The 23675-nt window shown below is 32.7% G+C and overlaps 2 protein-coding genes across 2 annotated transcripts; both read right to left on the bottom strand.

The window, feature by feature from the left end:
• Nucleotides 1-19118: 19118 nt before the first annotated feature.
• Nucleotides 19119-20931, bottom strand: LOC110918883 (protein FAR1-RELATED SEQUENCE 7-like). The gene is made up of 4 exons (XM_022163162.1): nucleotides 20755-20931; nucleotides 20522-20612; nucleotides 20117-20466; nucleotides 19119-19862 (listed from the first exon to the last, which is right to left on the bottom strand). The coding sequence occupies exons 1-4, from the start codon at nucleotides 20929-20931 to the stop codon at nucleotides 19119-19121; spliced, it is 1362 nt and encodes a 453-aa protein (XP_022018854.1).
• Nucleotides 20932-21036: 105 nt separating this feature from the next.
• Nucleotides 21037-21765, bottom strand: LOC110918882 (protein FAR1-RELATED SEQUENCE 5-like). The gene has a single exon (XM_022163161.1). The coding sequence runs from the start codon at nucleotides 21763-21765 to the stop codon at nucleotides 21037-21039; it is 729 nt and encodes a 242-aa protein (XP_022018853.1).
• Nucleotides 21766-23675: the final 1910 nt, after the last annotated feature.

Below are 23675 nucleotides of genomic sequence, written 5' to 3'. Positions count from 1 at the left end.
GAATTAGAACTTTTGGAGCGAAATCAACCAAAAACACACTCGAGCGAAATCAGGTTTCGAGACATTTTTTACCAATTTTAAGCCGTATTTTATGCTGAAACTCTCAAGGGTTTGTTAATTGTCAATTTTACACAATATGTCCAAATTTTAGTCCATTTTGTCGGTGGCAATGTCTAGAAACTCAAAAAGTGTAGTAAAAAAGCTTTGATTCTGGTGTTCTAGCTCATAACTGGCTCTGATACCAATTGTAGGATCGTTATTGACGATCAATTGAGTCAATCACAGCTAAACACCACTCTTTATGCAGCGGAAATACACAAACAGCTTGAATCAAAGTAGAATGGAGTAGAAACAGAATGCAGATTACTTTAAACACGTTTTCTCATTAAACTTTCTCAGAAAAATTCGGCAGCAGTTCAGCTACATGGTCGGCATTCAGATTTAAAAAAGAAAACACAAACCACTATATATAGGTGTCTGATTTCGCTCCAAATGACATTGTGTCATTTCGGGCGAAATCAGAAACAAGTGATTTCGCTCCAAATGACATAATGTCATTAGGAGCGGAATCAGTACATTAAACCACAAAACTTTCAAACAGCCCCTATACTATACATAATTAGCATTTCTGACCCCTAGACCCTATACAAGCTTGACTAAGACTAAGACGCAGGCTTTAGACATTCATGCACTAACAAAGTATGTATGTAAGTTATTCACTCATGTTTATTACTAGGATGTTGTAATTAGGACACGTCGGTAAACCATATTGAATTGTGTAAGTGCTACGTATGAGCTTGTATATATGTGCGTATGTAAGGGTGTATGTATTAGATGACTATAAGTTTACACACGGATGTACGTAGGCATGATGTAGTATTTATGGTACACGAGAGAATGGGGCTTGAATACATGTATACATAGCTTCAAAACGTTTGAGTATGAAGTTGCTAATCTTATGGCTTGAGAATAAAATGAGATTGCAGGTATGCTATTGAAATCCGTTGTGCGGTTTTAAGGAATTGGAATGCTAGATTGTACGTGGAAGAATGATCGAAAGGACCTGCAACAATAGAAAGAATGCGGTGTGGTCATTTCATTATGTATGATAGTTTATAAATTGTAGTTATTGAATTCTAATGATGTGCATGTTTGTGGTGAATGTAGGTTACGCAGGTTAATATCGGTATAAAGTATTGGAGGATTGAAGATCGAGTCAAGAGCAAAAATTGTACGGGAAGAGTAGTCACATAACTGGGGATTTTATATGTAAATGGATGTGATAATTAAGAGTGAACGATGTAAATCTTTTAGTCAAGTATTAAATCTTTCTAGTATTAGACATCAAGTATGTCACATGGCTAATAAAGAAAGAAAATTTTTGGGCTCATATTTCTGCTACGTCGTTTTCAAGTTATTAATTGTTAGGGTGTAACACAAACTTTATCCCTGGAGGGGATACGTTACAAACTATAGTTAATTTCGATGTTGGATAATACACTCAACTCTATCACTTTAAGTCCCATCTTACTACCGAATTAGTTGCTGGGGAGGCAACGGTGTATTAGTTGATAGCGCTATTATGCTTGACAACCTCACACCGTACCGGGGAGGACGGGCGTGAACTAATGACCTTAACCTCATGACTAACGTTGATAGGCATTGGGGAAGGGAAAACAAATTGACGTAACTATGATATTGAGTTATTATCAACATGTCTTTAAACTAAACACTTGGTAACTAAACGTTTAACAAAACTGTGAACTTGCCAGCTTTATGCTGATACACTTTTTCTGCATGCTTGCAGGTCCATAGATACATTGAGGTGGAACCTGCATTCTGGGATGGTGGAGTGGTCATGGGTCGTGGCACTTGGATAGACATTTGAAGTTGGATTCTTTTCAAATGATAATATGTCGAACTCGATGAACAACGTTTTATGCTTCCGCTGAACGTATTTGGTTTCAACTGAATGTTTTGAAATACACTTTTTAAATTGAATGGGAATTTTTATTTAATATCTTATTGTTAGTTCAGTGTGATTAGTGGCTAGATCCTGGTATGCCACACACCTCGCGGGGGTTTCTTCACGTGGTATTTTGGGGGTGTGCAATATTTGTGGATTTGTGTTATGTTTTGGATGATTAGGCTTTGATTATCGAATGACTAACATTAGTGTATTTTATGTTGATTATCATGTTTTGTTTTGTTTTATATTCATAGTTCTACGATGGTGTGTTTGATGTATTTAAGGATTCTTAGGGTTTTGATATTGCGTTTTAGTGATCTTCACTATGTTATTTATGGGCCTGAATGTGTTTTATGGCTGAAATTATGTTGTTTTATGACTTTGTACACTTTGTAGCTGAACCCCACCTAAAAAAATTTGAATTTGCATTGTTTTTGACGAAGTTCTTGCGGTTTTTTCATTTGTTCTCACGGTTCTCACATTATTTAGCGTTCTCATTTAAATCTTTTCCTATATATATATATATATATATATATATATATATATATATATATAGGGTAAGGTTCATGCGAGAACCACCCTTATTGCGAGAACCGCGAGAACCAATGTGAACACAAAATAAAATCTAAAAAAAATCAAAAAAGCACTCAATTTTTTTTTAATATTTTTTTAGAAAAATCGCTATATTTCGTTACCAAAAAAAATCCTTTTTTTGTCGAGTAACAGTTATCCATGCACATGTGCATATGTATCATTACTTCGACAAATTCGGTAATACGTTATCAGGAATAGACAATTGCACTTTAATTTACAATATCATCCGTAATACACTACTTTTTACATTACCAATATTCAAAATGCACATATGCATCATTAGGTATAACCATGATATAACGTGTTTTGGTACAAAAAGTTTGTTATTTTGAACGGAGAAGTAGGCCTATATACATGTTTTTTGGTTAGTTATATATAGTGGTTGATGGTTTGGTTATAGTTGTCAATTTATGATGTAATATATTGATTGGATGGTATAAATGGTGTTTACATACATGTAATAAAGTGAAAATATTGGTAATGGTATTGTATTATGGATGGTAGGAGGTAATGGTATTGTATTATGGATGGTAGGAGGTAATGGTAGTGTATTATGGATGGTATGATAGATGAAAGGGAAAGTGTATTCAAATTAGTGTACCAAAACACCTTATTTCATGTTGATACATATAGATGCACATGTGCATTTCAAATATTGGTAATGTAAAAAATATTGTATTACACGTGGTAGTGTAAATGAAAGTGTAATTGTCTAATATCTGTAATGAATTACGGAATTTGTCAAAGAAAGAAAAAAATGCACATGTGCATATTTGTGTATTATGGATGGAATGATAGATAAAAGAGAAAGTAGTGTACCAACACACCTTATTTCATGTTGATACATATAGATGCACATGTGCATTTCTAATACTGGTAACGTAAAAAGTAGTGTATTACACGTGGTAGTGTAACTGAAAGTGCAGTTGTCAAATATTTGTGATAATTACGGAATTTGTCAAAGACATGATACAAATGCACATGTGCATGGATAACAGTGACTCGAATTTTTTTTTTTTTTGAAACTTTTTTTATTATAAACGAAATATACAGATTTTTCCATAAAAAATAGTAAAAAAAAAAATTTGGGTGTTTTTTAGATTTTTTTAGATATTACTGTTTGTGTTCATACTGGTTCTCGCGGTTCTCGCAATAAATGGTGGTTCCTAATGGATTCTTCTCCAATATATATATATATATATATATATATATATATATATATATATAGCAAGAGAGAGAGAGGGGGGGAGAAAGAGGGGATAAGGATCCGATAGGAACCACGCTTTATTGTGAGAACCATGAGAACCAATGTGACCATAACAAAAAATATCTAAACAAAATCTAAAAAACACACAATTTTTTTTAATATTTTTTAAAAAAATCGCTATATTTCGTCCCTAAAAAAATTCGAGTTACAATTATCGATGCGCATGCGCATATGTATCATTTCTTTGACAAATTCCGTAATACACTACCAGTATTAGACAATTGCACTTTCATTTACACTACCATCCGTAATATTATAGTTTTTACATTACCAATATTATAAATGCACGTGTGCGTCTATATGTATTATAGTGTGTTTTGGTACACTACTTTCCTTTTTCATCTATCATATCATCCATAATACACTACCATTACCTCCTACTATCCATAATACACTACCATTACCTCCTACTATCCATAATACACTACCATTACTAATATGTATAATATTTTCACTTTATGCACATGTACATCAACACCCTTCATACCATACCATACCAAACAGCATATTACATCATAAAGTGACAAATATAACTAAATCATCAACTACTAGATATAACTAACCAAAAACATGTATATGGGCCTACTTCATCATTCAAAATCACAAATGTTTTATACCAAAACAACTTATATCATGTTCATATATATAGATGCACATGTGCATTTTTAATATTTCTAATATAAAAAATAGTGTATTACAGATGTGATGATAATGTAAATGAAAGTGCAATTGTATAATTCTGGTAATGTATTACGGAATTTAACAAAGAAATGATACATAAAGCGATTTTTTTTAAATATTAAAAAAAATTTGTGTGTTTTTTTAGGTATTTTTATGTGTTCACATTGGTTTTGGTGGTTCTCGCAATAAGAGTGGTTCTCAAATGAGCCCTACCAGATATATATATATATATATATATATAGGGTAGGGCTAGGTAGAAAACCCTTATGTTTTTAGAAAACTCTGGAAACTCAAAACTCCTCCCATTTTTACCGAACCTCCCGACATTTTTTTTTGAAAAAAATAACACATGTAATATACATGTTTTTAAGAGTTTTGGGCTAAAAAAAAAAACAAAAAAGCGCCGAAGGGATGTTTTTTAAAAAAATAAACAAATTTCAGCAAACTCCGGGTGACTAACATGTGTTAGGCAAAAAAGGCTGAAACTTGCTGAAATCTGTTTTTTTTTTAAAAGATCCCTTCGGCGCTTCTTTGTTTTTTTTTTTTTTTTTTTGCCCAAAACTCTTAAAAACATGTATATTACATGTGTTATTTTTTTCAAAAAAAAACAAAAAAAGTCGGGAGGTTGGGTTTTCTAGGGTTTTCTCAAAATGGAGGGTTTCCTACCTAGCTTTAGCCTATATACATATATATATACATATATATATATACATATATATATATATATAGGATATATATGTATGTATATAGGGTGGGAGTTGGCTATAAAGTCTTTTTTTACAAAGTGTAAAAAGTCATCAAACACCATAATGTCAACCATAAAACACATTCAAAACCCACAAATAACATACTGGAGATAACTAAAAAACCATATTTGTGGGTTTCGTGCTGTATTTTGGATGATAAGGCTTTGATTATCGAATGACTAACATTAATGTGTTTTATATTGATTATCATGTTGTGTTCATAGTTGTACGATGGTGTGTTTGAAGTTTTCAAGGACTGTTAGTGTTTGGATATTGTGTTTTAATGATCTTCACTATGTTATTTGTGGGTTTAAGTGCGTTTTATGGCTGAAATTGTGGTGTTTTATACATATATATATATATGTGTGTGTGTGTGTGTATGTATGTATGTATGCATGTATGTATGTATAGTGTGATGTTCATTGGGGAACACTAAAAAAGTGGGGAACAATGGAACACTCTTAAAAATTTAAGTTAACATGTTAATAATCATTTTTTTTAAATTTTTTGGTGCTTTTGATTATAAATACTTGTAGAAGCATTTTTAATATAAAAAATCAAAAACTAAAAATATAAAAAAAACAGTTAAAAATGGCTTAATTTTTTTTTATAAAAATGATTTTCTTATTGGAATAGTTTCTGCCTATTTTTATAAGGAAAAGCGCTGAAAATTTTTTAAAAAAATGATTTTTAATATGTTAAGTTAATTTTATAAGATATATGTTTTAATTGTTTTTACACAGTTTTCTTTTTTATCTTTTTTAGTTTCTTTATTTTTTTATTAAAAATGTTTTTACATGTATTTATAAAGAAAGACATCGAAAAAAATTTAGAAGAATTGAATTTTAACATGTTAAGTTGAATTTTTAAGAGTGTTCTCCGGTTCCCCAATGAACCCTCCCCTACATTTATAAATATACATATATATATATATATACATATATATATATATATATATATATATATATATATATATATATATAGGGAGAGGATCATGAGAAAACTAGATATAAATGAGAAAACTAGAAAACTAACTAAAATTCACTAAAAGGAGGGGGAGGGAGACTTTTAATGAAGGAGGGGTAAAATTGGAACAAAAAATATATAACTTTTCAAACATTTCCCATTTCTCCATACGTTATCATTTTAAAACAAAAATGGCACCATAAGATCACAAATTTTCTTATCTTTCATTCAAGTATATTCGAGCATATTTTTTATGACATAAAAAAAGATTTATGGTGTCGTCTTGTTTTCAACATTATAGTAGTGCACATGTGCAATGTAACATGTACTACAATTGCATTACATGCTTAAAATTAGCTTTTTGAGTCTAGTTTAGCTTTTAGGGTTAGTTATTTTTGGAGGTTTAGGATTAGGATTAGGTTTTTGGGTGTGGGGGGAGGGGGGTTTAGGTTTTTTTTTTGGGGGGGGGGGGGGTGGGGGTTTAGGTTTTTTTCGGGTTTATGTTTAGGGTTTAGTTTTAGGTTTTTGGGGGTGGGGGTGGGGGGTTTAGGTTTTTGGGGGGTGGGGGAGGGGGGTTTAGGTTTTTTTTTTTTTTTGGGGGGGGGGGGGGGTGGGGGGTTTAGGTTTTTTTCGGGTTTATGTTTAGGGTTTAGTTTTAGGTTTTTGAGGGGTGGGGGGTGGGGGGGTTTAGGTTTTTGGGGGGTGGGGGGGTTAGGCTTTTGGTGGGAGGGTGAATTTAGGTTTGGGGGGGGGGTGGGGTGGGGGGGGGTTTAGGTTTTTGGGGGGTGTCGGTGGGGGGTGGGTTAAGTGGTTTAGGCTTTCCGTATTAGTGCACATGTGCAGTACAACAAATTTTTTTTTTTTTTTTTTTTGAAAATTTTTTCCATACATAAGTAGCGATTTTTATTAAAAAATTGTAAAAAAAAATTTTGGTATTTTTTTAGGTTTTTTTAGTTAGTTTTTTGGTTTTCTCATTTAAACTAGTTTTCTCATGATCCATCCCCTATATATATATATATATATATATATATATATATATATATATATATATATATATATCTGTGTGTGTAGGGGATGGTTATCTTGAGAACGCTAAATATTACGAGAACTGTGAGAACGAATGAAAACCCCAATCAAAACCATTTTTTAATAGAGTAAATTACAAGTTTTATCCTTTATGTTTGCATCAAATTGCAGACGTTGTACTTTTAGCCAAAGTTTACAGACGGTGTCCTTAACCTTCCAAAATCTTGCACGTTTCGTCCTTTAGACCAAACCTGGTTAGAAATCTTAGTTATTTCTTGTCATGTGCAATGCACATGAGGGTACAATGGTCTTTATCTTAGAAGAAAGAAGATGTTCTTGGTCTTTTTCCCACCATGATTCCCAACTTTTTTCAGCAGGCACACCAATCCCACCTCGGTTGCTTATCCACTTCTTCCAATCTGTCCAATTATCAACAATTTTCTACCATTCGAATCCTGATGGGTTTAAAAGAAAGGGAGCAAAAAGCCATGTTCCCACCATGAACCACATTGATACTGTAATCAATACATATACTAGCGAACTTCTATAAGATTCACCAAATATTTCATATACAACAAGTAAGATGAGAAGTTCGATTCCTTTGACAAAGTGACTGCAAGAATAGAGCTGTAGTTCTTGGCAAATTTGGCATGAAATAAAAGGAATCTATAACCTGTAGCTCTGTATTGTGCACCCCCATCTACCAAAATAATGGAGTTCCAGGCATGCCTTGAATATCCTTCATTCTCACTCTATCATCAGGTCTACCATCGTTTTCAGCACCAGAAGTTGCTGGTTCAGTCAATTGGGGGATTTCAACATCTAATGGGTGAATAGCAGGGTGGCTTCTGCTACTCGTTCTTTCTTCTACTCTACAATTGGCATACGGATCTATTGAAATTGTGGATGAATTTCAGGTTTTGGGAAAGTAGAGTGGTCAGCAGCGAACGCAAACTGATTTATAAAGGGCTGAGAGGGAAAAAGACCATCGTACCCTCATGTGGAATGCACATGACCAGAATTAACCGAGCTTTTAACCAGGTTTGGCCTAAAGGACCAAACGTGCAAGATTTTGGAAGGTTAAGGACACTGCCTGTAAACTTTTTGTCAAAAGGACGGCGCCAATTTGATGTAAAGATAAAGGACAAAACTTGTAATTTACTCTTTTTAATACAAACCTGATTGTCATTAAAATACAACATCAAAAAAATAATTACAATATCAAATAATTCATTTCTCATCTCAAAATCCACTGTTATTAGAATTTTTACACGTGTGTAAATTAAATTTTTAACGTTGTATTCAAATAATAATAATAAGTGTAAAAAAATTATGAATTTGCATTTTTGACCAAGTTCTTGCGGTTTTTTCATTTGTTCTCACGGTTCTTACATTATTTAGCGTTTTCATTTAAACCTTTTCCTATATATATATATATATATATATATATATAGGGTAAGGTTCATGCGAGAACCACCCTTATTGCGAGAACCGCGAGAACCAATGTGAACACAAAATAAAATCTAAAAAAAATCAAAAAAGCACTCAATTTTTTTTTAATATTTTTCTTAAAAAAATCGCTATATTTCGTTACCATATTTTTCGAGTAACAGTTATCCATGCACATGTGCATATGTATCATTACTTCGACAAATTTGGTAATACGTTATCAGGAATAGAAAATTGCACTTTAATTAACAATACCATTCGTAATACACTACTTTTTACATTACCAATATTCAAAATGCACATGTGCATCATTAGGTATAACCATGATATAACGTGTTTTGGTACAAAAAGCTTGTGATTTTGAATGGAGAAGTAGGCCCATATACATGTTTTTTGGTTAGTTATATCTAGTGGTTGATGGTTTGGTTATAGTTGTTTTATGATGTAATCTGTTGATTGAATGGTATAAACGGTGTTTACATACATGTAATAAAGTGAAAATATTGGTAATGGAATTGTATTATGGATGGTAGGAGGAAATGGTATTGTATTATGGATGGTAGGAGGTAATGGTAGTGTATTATGAATGGTATGATAGATGAAAGGGAAAGTGTATTCAAAGTAGTGTACCAAAACACCATATTTCATGTTGATACATATAGATGCACATTTGCATTTCTAATATTAGTAATGTAAAAAGTATTGTATTACACATGGTAGTGTAAATGAAAGTGCAATTGTGTAATAGTTGTAATGAATTACGGAATTTATCAAAGAAATGACAAAAATGCACATGTGCATGTTTGTGTATTATGGATGGAATGATAGATGAAAGAGAAAGTAGTATACCAAAACACCTTATTTCATGTTGATACATATAGATGCACATGTGCATTTCTAATATTGTTAATGTAAAAAGTAGTGTATTACACGTGGTAGTGTAAACGAAAGTGCAATTGTCTAATATTTGTAATGAATTACGGAATTTGTCAAAGAAATGATACAAATGCAAATGTGCATGGATAACTGTGACTCAGAAATTTTTTTTTTTTTGAAATTTTTTTTAATTGTAAACGAAATATAGCGATTTTTACAAAAAAAATAATAAAAAAAAATTTGGGTGTTTTTTAGATTTTTTTAGGTATTACTATTTGTGTTCACACTGGTTCTCACGGTTCTCGCCATAAAGGGTGGTTCCTAAGGGATCCTTCTCCTATATATATATATATATATATATATATATATATATATATATATATATATATATATATATATATATATATATATATATATATATATATATATATATATATATATGGTCAGGATTTAGAGAAAACAGTAGAAAGTGTGAGAACGGTGAGAACGCTTATGGATCGCCCGATCAAAACAATCTATGGACTAGATTGGCGCGGTGGCGTTTTCGTAAATAACATCAATTTTATTACGTGAACGCGCTTCATTAAGGTTACAAAAGGTAAAACATCATTTCTCACATAAAACGCCATTGAAAAATAAAACGCCACATAAATACAAAACGCGAATTTTATCATTGCGCACCTTTTTCTATGTTTTCATTTAAGCTTTCTGGCTACAAATACCAAAAAAGAAAAACACACAAAAAACACAGTGGTTCCTAAAAAAATACAATTCAATGTAAAACGCCAAAAAATATAACGATGGCAAACATCTTTTCTTTGATACTCAGTAATGTTCTGCATGAAGTTTCGCTGAATGATCTATTACGTGAGTGTAGTAAGATTTTGCTGAATGAGATGGACAAAATTCAAAAAAGAGGGACTGATGACACCCATATGTCATTCTGTCATCTTTGTTCTTGAAGAAGGTTTAGATGATTAGAAGAGACCTATACCAGTGTAAATGCTACTTTGGCCTCGATTATTATAATGAAGACGAGGGGCAGATAGCATCCACCCACAAAGGGTTGATCTATATCTCCAACATCCACAAAGACACTTCAACACATGAACAAAGAAAATAAACCACGCCAAACCCAAAACGCCATTTATTTGTGACAGCTCTTGTAATTTCAAAACAAAAAAGAGACTCATGACACTGAAGATTTAGATCATAAATTGCTTCTATTTTGTTTTTTTTTTAATTTTCTTTATCTGTTGTTTGTTTTGTAATATCAGTAAAACAACAAAAGTACATTAATACTATAATGAAAAATATAATAACACGCCAAAATGAGCAAATGCTTGTAAAACGCCATCATGCCATAAAAAAGCCCCCAAAAAAACTACCAAACTATATTAAAATTACTTTGAACAACTACTATTATAAAAAAAGCGTGAGACAATGTGCAAAGAATATAAAACAAAAAAGTCCAATCGTTTTCTAAACGCCATTGGAAAACAAAACGCCATAATTACAGCCGTCAAGATTAGACGTGTTACACCATAAAAACAGTGGAGTCTGAAAAACAAAACACGGTAACTGCAAAAAACAGTAAAATGAAATGATGGAAAACATAATTACTAACATTTATTATATTGAAAGCAAAATACTTGGGGAATTAAATTTATTTATCCTTTTCAAAACGTCATAATTACCTGTCATATGCGGGAAAAAAAGTCAATATAAAAGAACCATGAGAACACAAGCTCAAACACGCCAAAAACATTGACTAAAACGCCACATATTGTCTAAAACGCCAAAAACTTTAAAAGAGGCTAAGGTTATTGAATGGTGGTTTGAAAGGAAAGAGAAACGATTCATCATAAAGTTCTCTGATAGGAGAAGGGTAAAGGTAAGGACAATCGAAGCCATCTTGGAATGAATGAAGGGGTTCCGAGGGATATCCTGGCCCTTGGGGTTCCAATGGCCAACGATTGAAAGAACCCGAACTGTAAGAAAAAGACTGAAGAGAAAATTATAGGCAGAAGATGATGAAGATGATGATGATATTGACCATACTCCTCTACCAAAACTTAGCAGTTGGGTGATGCATGAGGAAGAAGGAACGCTTGAAGTGACTTATAAAAACGGGGTGCAATATTCATTGCCAATGGAAGAAATGTTGAAGACAGGGTTGCTATCTATCATTGAACAACTCTATGATTTAGCACCTTCAAACGATCCAAAATCCAAGGATGCAGTAATATTCAAGAATAGGCTTCAGCAAAGAAGAGACGAGCTAATGGCGTTATACGCAAATCTAAAATTTGATGATGATGATGAATCTGAAGAAAGTGATGAACAAAGCGATGGGTACATCTCTGATGTAATCCACCCACGGAAGACTATTAGTTTATTTTGATTTTGTATTATTATAATTTTATAAAATATTAATCTATGGTAATCAAATATTAACAAAACGACCCAAAACGCAAAAAATGACATGGAAAAAGCCATAATGCAAGAAAAAAAATAATTATGCGACCCAAAAAGAATTAATTCAATGAGAAGAAATATGAGAAAAAAAGTAAAACGCCAAGTAATTAATGATTCTAGATAACGCCAAAATTATCTTGCACGCAAAAAATAAAGCAGCATGTCAAACGCCAAAACCGGGAAAGGAGAAGAATACTAAAAAGACAAAAAAAACCCTCGGACCCTGATCATGTCCCGCACCACGTGTTGGGCCAGGATGCGTTCTCACCGTTCTCACGCTTTTGAGCGTTTTCTCCTGATCCCGTTTATATATCATCATCATCATCATCACCATCATCACCATCATCAACATCATCATCATCATCATCATCATCACCATCATCACCACCATCACCACCACCACCACCATCACCATCATCATCATCATCATCATCATAATAATAATAATAATAATAATAATAATAAAGATAATAATAATAATAATAATAGTAATAATAATAATAATAAAGATAATAATTATAATAATAAAGATAATAATAATAATATTAATAATAATAATAAAGATAATAATAATAATAATAATAATAAAGATAATAATAATAATAATAATGTAATAATAATAATAATAGTAATAATAATAATAGTAATAAAAACACGACCACAACTGCCATCTCCATTGATGTTTAGGTTAATTTCTAGTGTTTAAAATGTGTAATTTGGTAGTTTTGTGTGGAATTGTGACATGGAATACAATAATTTGAGTTAGTTTATGTTCACTAGGTGAAACCAATTTAAAGGTGTTTGAGAAGCATAATAGATGTACTGGAGAAGAATATTAAGAATGAGGGATCAAAACTGAGCGCGATAGAAGAAATCTGAAGGAAAATTCCCCCAACGTCCCAGAATCTAGGGGAGTTTGGGTGAGCGTTTATAGAAGAGCTCCAGCATCCAACTTTGGTGGGTCCAACTTTGGTGGGTGGCATCCAGGATGCCGAGGATGTGGATTTATTTTCACGATTTTTACCTTATTTAAAGTATTTTAAGCTAGGGTTTCAATGTTAAGATTCTTTAGACAAATTCTAGATGAAAAGGGGTGATTTTGGAGGTTTCTAATCATCTTGATGGCATCTCGGTTCACGTTTTCGGAATCCGAATCAAGAATTGAAGATTCAACGATGATGATGCAAGGTTAAATCAGTCATTCCTGGGAGTAGGGTTTGTGATATAGCTGATATTCAACTGTTGTTTATCTAGTTATGGATATGGACAAGACTTAATCATTCCGTTAGTTTGCTTTATATGTTTACTTGTTTGATTAAACGGTTTGGAATTTGCTTTAGTTATTTTCATGAGTTCTTGGTTTTGATCATTAATAATTGAGATTATTGTTCTATGTTTTCAAAACTGTTAATAGTTTGATTTAAAACCTAAGTGTGACATTATTCGGTTTAACATTGTTAATCATCATAATCTGGTAATTCGTTTTTAGATTATTCATCAATTCAAGTAGTCCAACAAACTATGTCTATGTAGCCAATTGGTAAACTTAGGTCAAATAATTAGTTTTGCAAAATTGAAACCCGGGTGTGATCCGTTTTTCTCCATATAGTTTTCTTAATCAGTTTAGTTCTTGTTTCTCACAAACAACAACCAAATTCAAATCTCAAATTTACATTATCGTCTAGTTTAAATAGCTCATTGATGCGTGTGTTTTAGTAGTGATTTTTAGATGGTGTTTTGAACACTTTTATCAAGGTTTTAAATTTATAGAAATGGTGAATATGTTCAGCTAAAATACACACAATAGCCAAGCAGACGTATTGCAGCGTAGTATAGTTTAGATAAGAACCAAGTATCAATCCAAGGATATGACTTCCCCAACTCAACCTTTGGTGTTGTCTGACCGATTTTACTTTTATAGTAGATTGGAAAACTATATTTATTAACAAAAGGGCCCTCTTGGATAAGACATACCTATTTAATATTAATAGTTTATAATTAGTTAATTAGTGTGGAAATGTGAAATCCTCTTGGATAAGACTTACCTATTTAATATTAATGTTTTATAATTAGTTAATTAGTGTGGAAATGCGAAAGGACTTGTTTCCCGTAAGCTATCATTCCTAGTTAACTTGGCTCCAACTTTGGCCAGTCAAGTCATACAATTGCGAACAAATCCATACCACCGCTGGGGTGTAACGAATTGAATCATACACTTGGATAAAGAAGTGCTAAAATTTTATTAAATAAAACAAATGTTTCAAACATCATCTAAATACACAATAAACACAAAAACAAATCCATAATGTATTTTAATTTAAACTAGCTAGGTCTCCATCCTTGAATCCTATGTAAGCATGCAAGGTATTTAGCTTCCATTACCTGAAAAACAAGCTAAAATATGTCAACAATAATGTTGGTGAGAACATAGGTTTGATAAGGTAGAATAGTACAAAATCATGAACATGTTTAAACCATACAAGTAATTAAATTCCATACATGTCGTCCACAACCAATCCTTGGTGATTGTATAAAGTGCCCCTAGTGGACTCCCTGACATGGGATGTTTAGTTGTTGTTGTTACTGTGTGTTAGGTTTCGAACATTTAGACCTTACTCGGGAATATTAGATAGGTTTGTCAAACAAATTCAACGTACTACTATTGGATTCACAAAGTTAATGGTTGTGTAGTGTTATAATGAGGAGGACTTGTGTAAATGTGTCAAATGACCCATAACAACATGTAAAGCCATTTAATGGTTTACAAGTATGAAATATGTTATTTCATTTTGTTTGAAAACCTTACTTTGTTGTTAAGAGCATGTTTTTCACAGGTTTAGTTTTTATGGTTTCAATTTTGTAACATCTTTGGGTACAACATCAAAATTAGTTAATTTTATCAATATAATGACTACAACACCCTTCCATTTTTTTATTTTTACCAATTAACACCTTTGGGTATTAACAGATAATTTTATTTAAGTTTAAATCAATTTTACAAAATCTATTTATTTTTTTTGTTTTCATCTTTTTTTTATATCTCTTAATTTACATAAAATCTATTTATTTTTTTATTTTCATCTTTTTATTAAATTTCTTAGTTAACATAAAATCTACTAGTTACACCGGTATTTTTTTGTTCATTTATAAAATAAAATACACGTTCTTGCTAAACATGTTTTAAAACCTTCAATGCAACAAATTAAACTGTTGAAAAGATTTTGTCATATAAATTATGAAATAAAGTTGGTGTTTTACAATACTGACTCAAGAAATATTCATTAAATTATTAGAAATCGATTTTAGCTCCATAAAATAACTGAGATGTATAATATATATATGTTTGTTAGGGGTAAGGTTATTGTAAAAATATGTTTTGTTTGAGAAAGATAAGAAAGAATCTAAACCATTAGATCATTGATCTAATGGTTAGTATTAAAATGGCAATATGTAATCAAAATAGTGTTTTTTAATACTGATTTGATTTCATAGGGGTAAAATAGGCCTCTCACACAATTTCAAATCAATAATCGTATCTAATAACTCCTGATTTCTCTCTCATTGCGATCGTTCCGCTTGAAAAAACAGGGTGTTATTCCCACCAAAGATTATAATCTTCATCAGATGACAATGAGCCTTAAAATTGAACTCGTATACAAGCGGAAAAAGCAAAGTTCATCATCTGAGAATTTCGAACGAAGGACGAAGAAGAAGATGAATGATTCAACTCGAAAAGACACTACAAGCTGACTGCTTAAACTTCCAAAAATCAAGAAAACAACATCTGATTTTAGAAAAGGTTCGTCATTCTTCTTTGATTATTTGGAAGTGTAATGGTGTTTTTTATATTTTAAGATAGTTAATGTTAACAAAGAACAAAACCGACTGGTCGATTGTTCAGTGGTGTTAAATCCAGGGTTTGGTAGAATAGGAGTGTTATAATGGTGTTTTATGTATGTTTATCAGTTAAGTTAAATGTGCTATGAAGATTGTGTTTGTTGTTGTTGGACATGGTGTTTTTTATTATATATGGTGTTATATAGTTCATGTTTAATTGGATATGGTGTTATATGGTGTTTTTTAAACATAACGAGTTAAGCATATGTATGGTGTTATGTATATTGGTCTTCCCAGTTACGGTGTTATATGGTGTTTTTAAGCATATTGATTAAGCATTTGCATGGTGTTATGTATATTGGTCTTTCCAGTTATGGTGTTATGTGGTGTTATTAAATAGGTTGAGTTAAAGATATGATTTATGTTTGTATGTATGTATGGTGTTATGTATACTGTTACATGGTGTTTGTAACAGCTTGATTTAAACATATGAAATTTTTGTTATGAATTATGTTATATATGTTGTTGGCAGATATTGTGTCTTATTATGGTTTTTGTATGATATTGTTATATGTCCGTGTAGGGTCGTAAACATCCTGTGCCATGGTTTTGTTAAATCTGTTTGAAACCTGATTTAGGATAAGTTGTATTAGATGTAGTCTTTTAAATATAGTGTTTGAATGTCTTCTATAGTCAGGTCAAGCCATCGGCTTAGAAGGAAAATGTACAAATCACGTTTCAAAAACTCGATGTATATTTTGCGCCGTAGGAAACGTATGGTATGAATCTGAACTAGACCCTTATATTGTGTTTATGTAGCGTATTATACATTACAAATTTTTTGAATCTATATTGAATCATACATTCGTGTCGATGGTGTTTCGGTTTGTAGGGATATTTTGTTCAGCAACAGTGGTAACGTGTCGGTGATGAGGGGGCCTTTTGAATCCATAATGCCTGGTGTAACTGTACACGTGAATGTCATCAGTGCCTGGGCCACAGTCTTGAACTATGAAGAAAAAAAGAGGAGGATGGGGAGAGCCCCAAAATTATTCTGCAACGTAGGAATGTTGGTAAGGTATTCCTATACTTAATATAACACCACCCAATATTATATGAACTCACTATATAACACCATGGTTTAATCTAAGTTCTGGAGATTAGTAACTGAAAACAACCCATATTATGTGAACATAGTGAATAACACCATAGCTTATTTGGGTTTGCTTAAATAACACCATAGCATATTGTATGTTACACATGTTGTGCTTACCAAAATTTGGAGATAAGTAACTGAATAACACCATAGCTTATTTTTTTATTTACTTTAATAACACCACCCAATATTATGTTAACTCACTAGATAACACCGTGGTTTATTCTAAGTAACCAAATTCTGGAATTTAGTAACTGTAAAAACACCATAGTATGTGAACACAGAGAATAACATCATAGCTTATTTGGGTATAGTTGTATAACACCATATCTTATTGTATGTTTACACATGTTTGTGTATACTGAATAACACCATAGTTTGTTTGTATTTTCTTAAATAACACCATAGCTTATTGTAAGTTTACAAATTTTTGTGTTGTTTAACATGCAGACTGTTTGATTACTAAATAACACCATGCCTTATTTTTGTTGACCTGAAAAACACCATAGCTCGAAAAAGATTTCGCGATGTCTGATGATGACCGCTTAGCAGAGTTTACAACAAACATGAATGTTGTCCTGGCTGGGACAGAAGCAAAAATGTTTAAAGGTTTCCAGATGGTGTTTATACCTATCTTGACCGGGGAACACTACTATCTCCTGTTTTTCAACTTGAAAACAAAAGAGATCTTTATTATTGAGAACACAGAAGGTGATGCTGGCTTAGAAAGATACCACGGAAATGTGGAGAAGATGGTAAGTTTGGTGTAGATTTATATATATGTGGCTGCCGTAACTAAAATTATATTTCTTAACATTAAAAATGTGTAATTGCAGATAAGTACATTTTGTCGGTATCTAAGTCAAATTCATCCAAAAATCGCTTCATGGCTGAGGAATACAGAACCAGTTCGACTCGACTGGTGTTCCCATGGCAAACACGTTAAAATGGCACCGACTGTGGTATTTTCCTGATGCGGCATATGGAAACTTACAATGGTAAGCTCGTGTCAATTTAGTCTCTTAACAAAATAACTAAAATATGAACAATGCTAATGATTTGGTATTGAACAGGAACAAATGTGGGACTTTGGATGTGTGGTTTCTCGCATGAGAGAGACATCAAAGGAGAAGTCTTGCCTGATCAATCGAAAGAAATCAAGGATCTGCGTAAGAAGTACCTCTCAAAAATGCTTCTCAACGACGTGAACACGGTACGGGGTAATGTAGAGCGAGAAGTACAAGAATACGCACGTTTAGACGAGGATGAAAGGGTGAGTATGGAAGATAATGCAATCGGTCGGATTGGTGAAAGGTTGGGCAGTGCCGTGTAGGTGGACGACAAAACAACATCAACCTTCTGTTAGAAAACAAAACAATTTTGGCAATTTTAGATTATATGATGTGTTAGCGTGTTGGCAAACTTGTTATGGGTTTAAACAATGGTAACAACATTTGGTCGCTCGTTATGATTTTTGTATAATTTGTCTACGTAAAGCCTGATTTCGTTTGGTAAACTGTTTCTCTTTTATATGTTTTATTTTGGTGTTTTCATTTAGTTAGACACCGTTTTCGTCTCAAAGAATCTGTAATGACCTTTGTGATCCATCTGCGACCAGAGGGATTGTACAAAATAAGTGTTAACATGTTAATGATGTAATGGAATAACATACCAACTGCTATGCATAATAAAACACTATTAGCAAAGAAATAACACCATTAAGCTTCAACATACATAATAAAACACCATGAACAGATCCAACACATATAAATAAAAATAGTACAACAAATATGCACATTAAAAACATTGTGTGCAAATAAATAACACCATTAAACTTCTAGCATACATAATAAAACACCCTGAACAAAAAATAACACCATTGGTTAACAAAAAAACATATTTAAGTGAAACAAAAACACAAAATATAAAACATTGTCACCGGTAATATAAAATTCGACCAGAACCAAACAAAATAAAACCACGAGTTTCTACGAATCCGAAAAACCATTGAAAACCTAACAATGTACGAAACAAAAAGAAAATACATTAAAATAACCAAATGCTTAGACATCTCTAAATAACTTCCTTGTCCTCTTCTCCATCCTCCTCGTCTGATTCGTCCTCATCTTGTTCATCCAGAGCTTCTTCAACTTCTTCCCATTCATCTTCCTCCTTGTCAACTTCATTAGCTTCTTCACCGTCCTCCTCGGCCATAGCTTGTTCTTTAGTCCGGGTAGGGTTTTTGCAAGTACATCTGTTATGCTCGTATCTAAAACAGTTTTGACACTGATGGCTCTTTTTGCCCAACTGACTTATAGCAATTTCACGTTTGGACTTCATTCGTTTAGGCTTACCCAAACCTTTGTATCTAGTTCCAACGGGAACATGAACGGTTACATTTGATGGTTGTGTGTTACCAGTAATTTTAGCAAAGCTTTCGCGACGGCTCTTATGTGGGGCATTGACCACCGTCTCATTAGCTGTTTTGAAATAGTTAACAACATGATCCCTGAATGAGCTCAACACATCAAAGTTAGCGACAAGCCTGTTAATAACAGACTCCGTAGAATATGTGCTCTCGTGTACAACACAGTTAACTTCATTATAACGATCCTCACACTCGTTGATACCTAGAATAGCACCAAGGGCACTATTGGGAACAACTTCCCGAGTCCAGCGTCGTAAGATATAGCATTGTGGAAACTCCCTAATATCAAGCATCCTTAGCACACAAAAGATGTGTGAGCACAACAACCCAAACTGTTCGAATCTTTTGCATGTACAGTACATAGTCATGTCGTCCTCCCGTATCATAACCTATAAAACACCATTAAAAATTAGAATTTTGTTACATACATTACAACATAAACACAACAAAAACTATACCATAACACCATATGTTACTGTAAATGGGCAAGTGCTATACATTTATGAGACATAACAGTACAAAACAACATGTGTAAACTCAAAGAGATTATATTCAAACTTAGATATTTAATTCTTTGTATATACCACGAAGAAAGTAGTGCACGGTTGTTCCCAGTCCTTCACAAAAAAGTTAACGAAGTCACCCATATTTTCCCACTTTCCGATAGCACATCTGTGTACACTATTTTGTATCTCCACGGCTGGTCAAAAAATATAGTGCGTGTGTATATATTGGCTGCTTGATCCTCCAAAACAAAGTCTACGACCCATATGTCAGCATTTGTATTTGTAGTGTCATGGTCGTTCTTCCTGTGCTTATGTCTCTGAGCTTCAATGGCATAATCAAAATGCCTGAAAAATTCGACAAGAGTGCACTCTGGGTTACAAAACTGTCCAAAGAAATGGTTGAACGAGATAAGGTACGCATAAGCCCGGACATGAACTCCTCGTGATAATAAGCCGGTATCCAAGTATCCCTGATTTGATAAATTGACTGTAGCCACTCATGATCAACCAAGTTAAAATCGTTCATTATGGTAGCCAATCACGTTCAAACTTCTCAGGTAGAATTGAATCGGTCCACACAATGGCACACAACCTCTTTTTGAAATCTGTACTATTGCAGATTGTAGCACCAACCTAAAACACCATTGAACAACATATGTAAAAATATAAAAAAAGCATAAAAGGACGAATAAGTAAACACCTTACCAGTAAGCTTGTCCATGATGTGTCACATGCATAGCCTATGTCTACTCTCAGACCATGTATCTTCAATAACCTTCTTCATCGCTGGGTCTTGGTCGGTGACAATCACCAGACGAGCACGGCCAAATGCTTCACGAAACACCTTAAGCAACCAACTATAAGTTTCAGCCGTTTCGTTGCCTATTATAGCGGCACCAAGAGTAACGTTACGATTGTGGTTGTCGATACCAGTAAATGGAACAAACATCATTTTGTACATAAAAAACAAATATGGATTAAAAACACCATACAACTAAATGACATATACTTAGCAAATAAGCTGTACAAATCAAAATAAGGATGATAATTATCAAACTTACTTGTTACGACAATATGTGGCATCAAATGAAACAACGTCACCAAACACCGAAAATTTCCTTTTGGCATCTTCATCGGCCCAAAACAACGCCCTTAAAACCCCATCTTCTGTGGTTATATACTCCATTGAAAAGTTTGGCATGTACTCTTTCTTCCTCAATATCCGTTTAATCATCATATCAGCGTCAAACCCAGATATATACATGTTCAGGTCTCGCTTAAAATTTTTAAAATCGTTTTTGGTTGTCCCAACCTTGTCAAACCTACCATATAGTGTCCTCATGATATTAAACGCTTTGACCGGTCCAATGTTCAAGGCGCTCAACGCGTTAACGGCTTGCTCTTGCATATAGTTCATACCTCGGTTAGCGAGAAGTAAATGCCTATCTTCCACAACAATAAAATAGTGATTATGGGCCTCCTTGAAAGAATATACCTCGTATAGATTCGAAGCATTTAACTTCACACACATACGTGATTTGCAACCCGTCCTTATAGAAGGAACACGTCGAATGGATTTCCTCTTTGACCTATTATTTGAGGTGTCAATTTCTTTAGATGTATCGATCGCCTTAAAAGGTTTAGTCCCCTCCTTTAAGCAAACGAACCATTTAGATTTTATAACACCATGAGGCGTGTATTGAGAAGACTTCCTGGCAGTGAAGCCTGAAGCCATTGCATACTTCTGATAAAAGAGGAATGCATTATTCACCGTATCAAGCGTCATCTTATCCTTCGTCTTAAGCGATTCATCTACCTCAGGTAAATAAGTCCTCTTACTGGAGTTTGGAGACAGATGTAGTTGCCCAACCGGCTGATAAGTTTGAAAGACTACGAAAAAAATTAAATTGAATGGTTCGACAGTAAAAAAACACCACAACATAATATGTACAAAATAACACCACAAGCAACAAATCAACTATAGCAAATCAACAACTGTTATAAAAAAACACCCTCCAACTTCAATAGTATACATCAAAACACCATGTACATATAAAAATACCTTGAAAGGATTACACGTGGTGTCAAAAAAATTCGTATACTAAAGGAACACACATGCAAAAACACCATACACTGTAACAGACCAAAAAACACCAGAACTAATATGCATAACATAACACCACGAGCAACTAGTCAATTGTATCAAATAAAAAACAGTTATAAAAAAACCCTCCAACTTCAATAGTATACATCAAAAACACTACTATAAAACACCCTAAAAGGATTACACGTAATGTCATTGAATAAACTGGTATACTAAATGAACATCACCCATGCAAAAAAACACCATACAGATTTACGAACTGGTGTTCTTGAAAATTGACATAACAGATGATTGAAAATTGAAGCTTTGCTTTGACGAATATTAATTACCAATACGTAATAAACGAAAAAACAACATAAAAATATTACCTGGATCGTCGTTCTCCATGCAGAATTACGAACTGGTGTTCTTGAATCGCAGATGTTTTGAATGAAAGATGAATTGGGTGAAAGATGAATTGGATGTGTATACTGATCAAAGAAGAATTAGATGACAGTTGAATTGTAATATTTACGTCATAATATATTCAAAATTCGAATTCCCTAAAATAACTTAGTAAAATCGGTTACACAAATTTGATCCTTAATTAGATTTATTAGTAGAATTACTATTATAACCTTGATCTAATGTAATTGATATGGAATGATCTAATGGCTGAGATTCTTTCTTACCTTTCTCACACTTTAGGTCTTTTTTACAGGAACCTCTGTCTATATATATATTTGAAATTGTAAGCTGTTAAAAATGTATTATTCTTTATAATAATGAGTTAACTTAATTAAAGGATTAATCTTTATTACTGATGTATATTGGAAAAAATAATTTTTTTTCCTGACATAAAAATTTATAGAATGTACGTACTAATTATCAGTAACTGTTGCTATTATTTAGTTACGCTACCAGAAATCCAGAATATTATATTACATATTAAAATCTGACAGTATTAATCTGTAATTATTTCTGATATAATTTTACATAAACTAAACAAGCATAATATTTTTTTTTTGACAGGTAACAAGCATAATATGATTATTTAAATATTTAATATTCATAACACATAATATTACATTACACATACTAATTACTTATAATACAATTATACAAATATATAACTATAAAATACAAAGTTCAAAAATCAACCATAAGTATTTATTATTAAAAGCAGATTAGTATTATCCTAGAATAGAATACAAAGTTCAAAAATCAACCATAAATATTTATTATTTGTAGGATCGGTTTTGACACCGTACGACTGCGTAACGAACGTTCGACATGCGGAATCCGTGAACGTGCGTGACCGAACACACAAGAATGTACTAATGACGTGATTCTATTGATATGATGTCGTGTACAAAGCCGTGAATCACGTAGAGATACTTTCTCTCTCTAGACTTTCTCTCTCTAGAATAAATCTCTAAATCTCCAAATGAGCCAAAAGTCTTAAACTTTACAACTAAATGATCTATTTATAGGCTAAGGGATATAATGAGAAATCTCATTATTTACAAAATTGCCACCTTGCCTTTCTAACAAGATATAACACTAAAAGCTTAGAATTCTTCGGTTTCTGCTACGGACTAAATTGACGGAGG

This window comes from Helianthus annuus, chromosome 8, assembly GCF_002127325.2.
Source record: "Helianthus annuus cultivar XRQ/B chromosome 8, HanXRQr2.0-SUNRISE, whole genome shotgun sequence".
NCBI lineage: Eukaryota > Viridiplantae > Streptophyta > Magnoliopsida > Asterales > Asteraceae > Helianthus > Helianthus annuus.
This window is presented reverse-complemented; position numbering and strand designations above follow the sequence as displayed.